This window comes from Apis florea, unplaced genomic scaffold, assembly GCF_048593485.1.
Source record: "Apis florea isolate Af1SG1 unplaced genomic scaffold, ASM4859348v1 contig_2897_pilon, whole genome shotgun sequence".
NCBI classification, from domain to species: domain Eukaryota; kingdom Metazoa; phylum Arthropoda; class Insecta; order Hymenoptera; family Apidae; genus Apis; species Apis florea.
This window is the reverse complement of record NW_028256665.1, coordinates 1,508,118-1,516,733: the sequence shown is the minus strand read 5'-3', so window position 1 is coordinate 1,516,733 and position 8,616 is coordinate 1,508,118. Positions and strand designations below refer to the sequence as shown.

The 8,616-nt window shown below is 21.7% G+C and overlaps 3 protein-coding genes across 5 annotated transcripts; 2 read left to right on the top strand and 1 right to left on the bottom strand.

The window, feature by feature from the left end:
• The first annotated feature begins 463 nt into the window (after positions 1-463).
• On the top strand, positions 464-4,287 carry RYBP (ring and YY1 binding protein). Of its 2 annotated transcripts, XM_012491634.3 has the most exons (5): positions 464-912; positions 1,152-1,626; positions 1,788-2,148; positions 2,250-2,413; positions 2,494-4,287. In XM_012491634.3, the coding sequence occupies exons 2-3, from the start codon at positions 1,450-1,452 to the stop codon at positions 2,124-2,126; spliced, it is 516 nt and encodes a 171-aa protein (XP_012347088.1). In that variant the 5' UTR covers positions 464-912; positions 1,152-1,449; the 3' UTR covers positions 2,127-2,148; positions 2,250-2,413; positions 2,494-4,287. The 2 variants fall into 2 exon arrangements, with proteins under 2 accessions (XP_012347088.1, XP_012347087.1); XM_012491633.3 differs by lacking the exon at positions 464-912 and having other exon boundaries at positions 1,450-1,626; positions 1,788-2,181; positions 2,494-3,560.
• On the bottom strand, positions 751-7,825 carry LOC147657710 (periodic tryptophan protein 1 homolog). Of its 2 annotated transcripts, XM_086907431.1 has the most exons (12): positions 7,619-7,757; positions 7,466-7,524; positions 7,247-7,368; positions 6,985-7,161; positions 6,790-6,897; positions 6,540-6,714; positions 6,301-6,459; positions 6,104-6,212; positions 5,881-5,971; positions 5,558-5,794; positions 5,311-5,487; positions 751-2,395 (listed from the first exon to the last, which is right to left on the bottom strand). In XM_086907431.1, the coding sequence occupies exons 1-11, from the start codon at positions 7,679-7,681 to the stop codon at positions 5,348-5,350; spliced, it is 1,440 nt and encodes a 479-aa protein (XP_086763557.1). In that variant the 5' UTR covers positions 7,682-7,757; the 3' UTR covers positions 751-2,395; positions 5,311-5,347. The 2 variants fall into 2 exon arrangements, with proteins under 2 accessions (XP_086763557.1, XP_086763556.1); XM_086907430.1 differs by lacking the exon at positions 751-2,395 and having other exon boundaries at positions 3,556-5,487; positions 7,619-7,825.
• Positions 7,812-8,527, top strand: LOC100872107 (protein Asterix). Its single transcript, XM_031919012.2, has 2 exons — positions 7,812-7,983; positions 8,166-8,527. The coding sequence occupies exon 2, from the start codon at positions 8,175-8,177 to the stop codon at positions 8,502-8,504; it is 330 nt and encodes a 109-aa protein (XP_031774872.1). The 5' UTR covers positions 7,812-7,983; positions 8,166-8,174; the 3' UTR covers positions 8,505-8,527.
• Positions 8,528-8,616: the final 89 nt, after the last annotated feature.

Sequence of the window (8,616 nt, the reverse complement as noted above, 5' to 3'; positions counted from 1 at the left end):
ATGGTATGATTTAATTCTTGTTTTAAGAGAAAACTTTCAGGAATGTATGTAAGTTAAACCAAGCCTACGAGTTTTTTTTTATTTATTATAGTTAAAAGGATATTTATATATTGTATAAAACTCTACATAAATATTTTATATAACAAAAAATTAAAAATTTGTCATGCAAATATTTTTTTTAAACATATACTATTTATTTTTGAAGTTATAAATTATAATTTTATACTATTATTAAAAATAATATTTATATAATAATTTTTTGTTATTATATTCTTTTTCGTATCATATTATTTAAAAATTTTATATAAATATAATAAAATATAATATAAATATGTATTAAATTTTATATAATAGAATAAATAGAAAGGGGTCTTTCTATTACAGTATACAATACTGGTATATACAATGTTGCCAAACCGAACAGTATTTTGGTCCGCATTCAACATTCCGCTGTTCGACCTATAGAGAAACAGTACTGTGGATTGTTTGTCAATATCTTGGAGTTAGTTGATTTTTACCAATATTTATATGTAAAACAATTGTTTTACAATGACACAAAAAATCAAAAAAATATCCTGATTATAAACGTGTCAGAGTGTTTTGTGTATATATAAAAAACGTACTGATAAAATAATACTGACAAAAAGAACATCATATATGTAGTATAATGCTACTTTTATATGCAAGTGAGGAATTCCATCTGTTTCGTTAGAAAAAAGATTGTTTGAAAATTTTATATTATAAAAAATATTTAGACTTTTCATAATTAAGATTTTATTAATTATACATTATTATGGATATTTAATACAAATACCTGTTTCATAAGTGAAAAAGTAAAAATTTGTAATATAATAACAAAAAAAGACGGATAACCCTTATTATATAAAAAGTTCCATAAATTGGTACTTATCGGTAAGTAATTAAAAATACAACATTTTAGATTAATTTATAAAGAAAATTTTTTTAATTATAAATTAAATCGATTTAGTTTTTTAAACAATATAATATACACGTACGCGCATGTACATTAATAAATGATACTATAAAATTATTTATTATATGAAAAACAACAAATTCATAATATTTGTTAAAGCTTAAAAAAAATCATTTTGTTATATTATAATAAGAAATATACATTTTGTTTGTTTTAGATACATTTTTGAAGATGTACCTCAGGATGTCACAACAAAGAGATATAGATGGTTTATATAGTAAAAATGAATACATCCGACAATTGTGTATCTTGTTTAGTTGATGCACAGAATATTCTCTTAGGCAATTGTCTATTTTCTTTATTGCATATCTTTATTCTTGCTCTTTTGGAGCAATCTCATTGTCATAAAGTATCCAGTGTTCATAAAATCACTTTTAATGAGGCTGAAAGCACGTATAGGAAGGCAAACTCTCTTTTGAGAAGTTACAGTGTTCTACAACTGACTTTCATGAACAATGAACCATTCGGGAAGTGGAAAACGTCAGGCGAAGGTTTTGGAAGAAAACTATTGGGACTGCAGTGTCTGCACGTATAGAAATACCGCAGAAGCATTTAAGTGCCTCATGTGTGACGTCCGTAAAGGAACTTCTACGCGGAAACCCCGCATTAATCCCCAACTTGTAGCACAACAGGTTATATTGTAATATAATATTATATACTATATTATGTATTAATATTATATATATATAATTTCACTATAATCTCTCTATTTATCATAAATGAAATAATGTACAATAAAATTATAATATATATTAAAAAATATAATTTTACTAATACATTACATTATATGTAGGTTGCACAGCAACAATACGTACCACTTTTAAAACCAGGAAAAAAGGAAGGTGGAAGTGGGGGTAGTACAACTAGTAGTGGTAAAGAAAAAGATCGTAAATTGGACAAACCAAGACGTAAAAATAGGCATCCACCCCGTCTCAAAAATATAGATCGTAGTACAGCCCAGACCAATGAAGTGACAGTAAATAATGTTACTGTCGTTATTACAGAATATAAGCCCAAAGTGAAAAAAAGTTCAGATCAATCTGGTTTATCTAGTAGTGCTTCTTCTGAAAATGGAAGTCAGCATGATTCTAATCAAGACTCTAGAAGTCTGGATATAGGAACAGATGCTTAGCTCAGTGCTATATCACATATGTGTATGAATTAATCTAATTAATATATTATATAATGTATGTTACACTTTATGGACTATGGTCCATTATGTAGACAAAAACAACCATTTGTCTATATGTTACAGGTTACATAACATTCAATGAGGTCAGATGTTTTATGCTATCAGTGGAATCATTGAATTATGTCTTCAATATAATCTAAGAAATATGTCATATAATGTTGCTACATACTGATCAAAATCGTCTGTTTCAATGACAGTAATCTTGACATCTAAAAGCAACAGCAAAAGTTAGTTATATTTAAACTTATTTATTTTATAAATTTATAATATTCTAAATTGATATTTAATATCTAATTGAACATTTTAGATAATTTTATTTATGCAACTTTGGATATTACTTATTCTACTTAATATTATATATATATATATATTGACTGTAAAAATGCATTATATGCCTTAATATGGCAAATGGAATTTGATACATTCATTGTTGACATAACAATGTCCACGTGACTTTCATTGAATCTATAACACCACTGCCAGAAAGCATGTTGTAAGATTATTGTTAATTAGAATATTTTAACGAACTCATTTATGTATAATATGAGGTATTTAACTTGTTTATTTAATAATGACTATGACAGAGAATTAAAAAACTGGCATTGGTACGTATATACCTTGATCCCATTCCAAAATTATCTATAAATTTGATCTGTTCCAAACTTTATATTTTAATAGCAATTAATTTCACTAATACAAAAATCTTTAATTTAAATATATATATACATAAAAAAATATAAAATTAAATTACATAATATAGTATATAATATAAATTGAAATAGATATCACATGGTTCAATATTATATATTTTATATATTAGATAATACTTGAGTTTGTAACAAAGAATTTCATTAATTTTTATTGCTCACAATTTTCATTATGTTAAAACACAACAAATATAATTTTTATCTACTTCTTTATTGCCCACATTTTAATAGTTCTAGGATATATAGATCGAATATAATATTAATAGGAAATATTTGACCAATTTACTACAAAATATTAATTTGTTTCCATAGTAAAATTATAAAAATTGAAATATTAACTATAAAAGACTATTTTTCTTTTGAATTATTGATATTACAGCAGAGCATAAAAGCTACAAAGCTAGCTCATATTAGTAACTGCCCAATCACTTATAACTGTGATTTATAATTCTTTTTATATTTATTTTTACATATTTTATGTTACCAGGTAAGAAATAGCATTATCAAATTAATTCAAACAAAATTTATTATGACTACAAGGACCATAAACAATTTGATTATTTCATGTATGAAATATTAACATACTATAAAATCAATTCTTTTTCAATTCATGTAAAATATTTGTATGCTAGTTAGATTGAAATATAAAATGTAATTTGTCATTGAAGTTTAATATTCTTTATTATAAACATGAAAGTAAGTGATACTTTTACAACCATTTATACATACAATTATTCAAGTACCAAAAAAAAAAAAAAAATTACATAATCATGCAATATTAAAAAAAATTTATAATATAAAATAATGAAGTTCTAACTACTACTTTTAGTTTTTTAAAAATCACCAATTTTATAAAATTTGTAAAATAAATATCAAATTTTTGTTAAATAGAAAGAAATTCTAATTTTTTATGTTCACAATTATATATTTGTGTAAAATATTTTAATTTTAATATTTAGATTAAAAATGAAGAAGTTGGTAATATAGCTTAAATTATATTATATTACATCAACATAATGTATTCTTAATCATTTTATTAAATAATCAATTTAATTAAATATATTTTATTATATTTAATATATATATAATGTTCAATTTGAAAATTTATATTTTCAAATATTGTTCATTAACTTAAAAACAAACAAATTTTAAGTAATTTAATAATATTTCTTATATTTTTCTGATATTGATGCATATAAATCAAAAATTTGTATCAATTGTCTTAAATGTGTAACAAATATGTTAAAATATAATTGGATTTGTGTGCTGTAAATGATCAGAACAAAATTACTATGTTGTACAAATGTCAAATTGTAAAACTTTCGAAAAATACTGTTGAAATTAATATTATATTATTACAAGAAAAAAATAAATTACATGTTTTAACAAGAAAACGTATAAATATTTATAGCCTTTTAAATATGTATGTGTTTTTCAGAATTTTATTTGTATAAAAAATATATACTACAAATTATAGCCTTGAATGTATATAAAAATACACGTATGTATTAAAAATTTAAAAATTCTTAATATATATGCACATTTTGCAAACTTAACATTCTAATATATTATAAAGCCAAGAATTTAATATTTATAATTTTAATTACATTAAGATTGAGATGTGTTATAATTAAAAAAAAAATGAATGTAAGTTCAATTGGCATCTCGTACTTTTATGTTGTATGAATATAAAAGCAAATATAGACAAAGAGTAAAAATAATAAAAAAAAAAGATAGAAATAGAAAAATATTGAAATTAGTGCTCTTTAGAAAAATCTTTAGAGTGCCACAAATGAAATACAAATAAAGAAGATAGAAAATATTTAAAAAAGGATAAAGATAGAATAAGATAGACTAGAATTCAGAATCAACCATCTTTTATTGTGTTTTTTAAATCAGTTTTTAAAGATATTTTAAATTCGAAAGATGGCGTTAATGATTAATTCCTATCTCATATTCTATTTATTTTTTTTCTATTATTTTCTATTTTTTGTGTTTCATTCACTCTAAAATTAGCATCGATTTCAATATTTTTAATCTATTTCTATCTTTATCTTATTACTTTCTTGTCTGCTTTACAAAATTTATGCTTTCCATTATCTAATTAATTTTGTTTTCTAAAATAAAAATACAAAAATATATGTAAAATATATTGTTATATAAAAGTAATATATAATATATATATACGATATATTTATAATAGAAATATACAAGTATTTATATTAAAAATTATATTTTCGATTTCATTCATTATGCATATATACGTGTATTTAAATATACATATACATAAAATCTGTGTGTGTGTGTGTGTGTGTATTATGTACACCATAGCTAAATATCTTTGATTTACAATTCTTTACGAAATTATTATTATTTTAATAATTAACGAAATTTTTAATATTTTTTAATTTACTTACTTTTTCTTAAAATATTTTTATTTCCTTTTTTTTTTTTTTAAGACATTTTATTTTCTATATTTGTATTCAAAATCATTGAATCCATATTTTCTGTCATATCCATTATTTCTTCTTTTATTTCTGTTTTTATATCATCAATGTTAATTTTTGGAACACGATTTTGAAATCTTTTATGTACTAAAAATAAAATTCATATATTATATGCATCTTCATAAAAAAATGTAGAATTATGTATATATTAACATACTTTCTGATATTCTTAAAAGATCAAATATTTTTAAATTATGTGATTTATTATCACCACCAGCAGAAAATACAAAAGGTTCATCTGGATTTGATGCAAGACATAATAAACCACCAAGATTAGTTTTCTTTTCCCAAATAACACTTGGCTTTGTGTTTTCAATAATATCCCATACTTTAATAATACCATCATTTGCTGAAGTAACAAGAAGTCCAGGGCATGATGAACTAAGCGATAAACCTAAAATTATAATATAATAAATTTTATTATTTTTTTTATTTAATTCATATATAATTTCATCATTCATATTTAAATTTTACATATACCTGTAACTTCTTGAGTATGAGCTTCTATATTCCAAATTGATTTATCTTTTCTGATATCTATATATTGTACATATCCATTAGAAGTACTAATCTAAATAAAAAATAAATAAAATAATTTCTATCACCATTTATATATATATATATATATATATATATATATATATATATATATATATATAAATTTTATTTCAATTATAAAAATTAATAAATATTATATATTTACTATGGAATAATTAGAATCAAAAGAATTCCATAATACTTTTTCTACTTCTCCTAATGCTTCCCATGATTTTATAATTGTTTCATATCTACAGTCAAATAATCTCACTATCCTAAAAAAAAAAAAAAATTAAACATAAATATTTTAAATATATTTACATTAATAAATTTTTGTAATTTGCTAAAAATAAATAAACATACTTATCTGCACAACCTGTTAATAATTGATGAGTTTCTATTGGATGCCATTTTAATGATTGAACTTTTTCATGAAAAGAAGTAAATTTATTAACAGGTTTTCCATTTTCTAAATCCCACAATAAAACTGATTGATCAACTGATCCACTAGCAAGAACATGTCTAAAAAAATATTTAAAAAATTGTCTTATTAATGAATATATAAAGTTCTAACTAGAAATTTTTTAATATTTGATACTAACGTATAATTTTCATTCCATGCTAAATCTAATACAGCATCTTTATGTCCAATATGTTTTCGATTTTTTTTTTTATTTGCTTTGCAACCAAGTTTATAAATTGGTTCTAAACAATCTATCAAATCTAAATCCCATACTTCTATTATAGGAGTCATATTACCAATTGCACATAAATTACCTATAATAATTAATATAACATAATAAAAAAAATATATAAATATGAAATTTATTACTTTAAATACATTATATATACTTGGTTTTGAATCTGAAGGATCAAAGTTAAGCCATTCTATACATAATGGAAATGATGGTAATAATATATCATGATGACAATAAAATGAATCTTCAGGTCCATTATATACTAAAAAATATTTAAATTTATATATTAAAAATCATTATATAATTAATAAAAATTAATTTTTTTCATTAAAAAAGATAATATACAAACCAAATATTTCCAAAATGCTAGCATCTCCTTCAACGCGTCCTACTAATAAAAGATTGTCATCACATTTAATAATATCATCTTCTTTTTCTGAGTCATCATCTTCCTTTGTTATAAAAGGATCTTTACCATTTTTTTCAATAATTGCAATATTTTTAATATTACAATGTATAGCTCCTGCTGTAACATCAATATTATAAAAAAATTATATGAATTATTAATTATATAATTATTAATATAATATTAATAGTATTTATTATCTTACATTCTTCATCATATTTATCAAAATCATATTCATCTGTTTTGGATATATCAAGTTGAGAATCTATTTTATATTTTTCTTCTTTAACTTCATTATGTTCTTCATCTAAATCACTTTCAATATCTCTGAGGAAACATTTTTATTTTCAAATACAATTTCTTTTTTTAAAATTGCCAAATTATTTTAATACTTAATATTAATTTCAATAACTTTAATACTTACTGTAATTCAGATTGAGTTTGTTTTATGATTTTCTCTAATTCATTTGGAGTTAATTCAACCTAAAAATTAACGAATAAAAGATCAGATATACTTAAACAAAACAAATTTAATAAATTAGAAATATTTTAATATTTCATATTAAAACTGATTAACCTTTACAGGATTTGTTGATGCAACACCTTTTTTTACCCAAGTTATACACGGTACTATATTCATTTTAAAATTATATATTTTTTAATACTAATGTTTATAATACAAATATTTATTATTTTTTTTATAGAAAGGTTAAATATTAAAGTTAATAATACACGTGGTATTCATTCTATGTTACATTGCACATGGTAAAGATATCGATATATTACATTCGATTTTACGAATTTACGAGATTGTATGATATTATCTCTGACTCTGAAGTTAGAAACTTATAGTATAGTACATTTGGATGAAACGACACATTAATATTGTAAACAACTGTTTAATTTTCATTGTTAAATAATAATTTATACTATTCTATATTGGTAAGTAAATTTATTTACATTTTAAATTGGTATCGTTTAATGTTAATTTGTATTTATATAAATGTATTATAAGATATTATAATTTATTAACCTAAAATTAAGATAAAGATTATAACATATTGTAATAATGATATAAAAATATAATCAAAAATATAAAATAATAATTTATATATAAATTTCAGTTTTATAAAATGAATAGTTCATCGGATCCTAGGCGTCCAGAACGAGAAATTCGTTATAAACCTAATGTGTCAAGTAATCAAGCACAACCAGGCGACAACTCAACTCCAGATTATATGAATATATTAGGAATGATATTTAGTATGTGTGGTTTAATGATGAGATTAAAATGGTGTGCATGGGTTGCATTATATTGTTCATGTATTAGTTTTGCCAATTCTAAAGTGAGTGATGATACTAAACAAATTCTTAGTAGTTTTATGTTATCAATATCAGCTGTTGTAATGTCATATTTACAAAATCCACAACCCATGACTCCACCATGGGCATCTGCAATATAATAAAGGAATTTTTAAATTTCTGAGTTTTTGTGATCATTAATTATTTAATTAATTTTTGGGAAACATATATTATTATAAATTTAATACACTAGTTTTATCAGCATTATTTAAT

Coding starts and splice junctions, on each gene's coding strand:
- LOC147657710 (XM_086907430.1), bottom strand. CDS start 7,681: ATGAATATAGTACCGTGTATAACTTGGGTAAAAAAAGGTGTTGCATCA. Junction 6,715..6,789: donor TCCTTCAGATTCAAAACCAA/GTATATATAATG, acceptor TAATTATTATAG/GTAATTTATGTGCAATTGGT. Junction 5,795..5,880: donor TCATACTCAAGAAGTTACAG/GTATATGTAAAA, acceptor TTATAATTTTAG/GTTTATCGCTTAGTTCATCA.
- LOC100872107 (XM_031919012.2), top strand. CDS start 8,175: ATGAATAGTTCATCGGATCCTAGGCGTCCAGAACGAGAAATTCGTTAT.
- RYBP (XM_012491634.3), top strand. CDS start 1,450: ATGAACCATTCGGGAAGTGGAAAACGTCAGGCGAAGGTTTTGGAAGAA. Junction 1,627..1,787: donor CCCAACTTGTAGCACAACAG/GTTATATTGTAA, acceptor CATTATATGTAG/GTTGCACAGCAACAATACGT.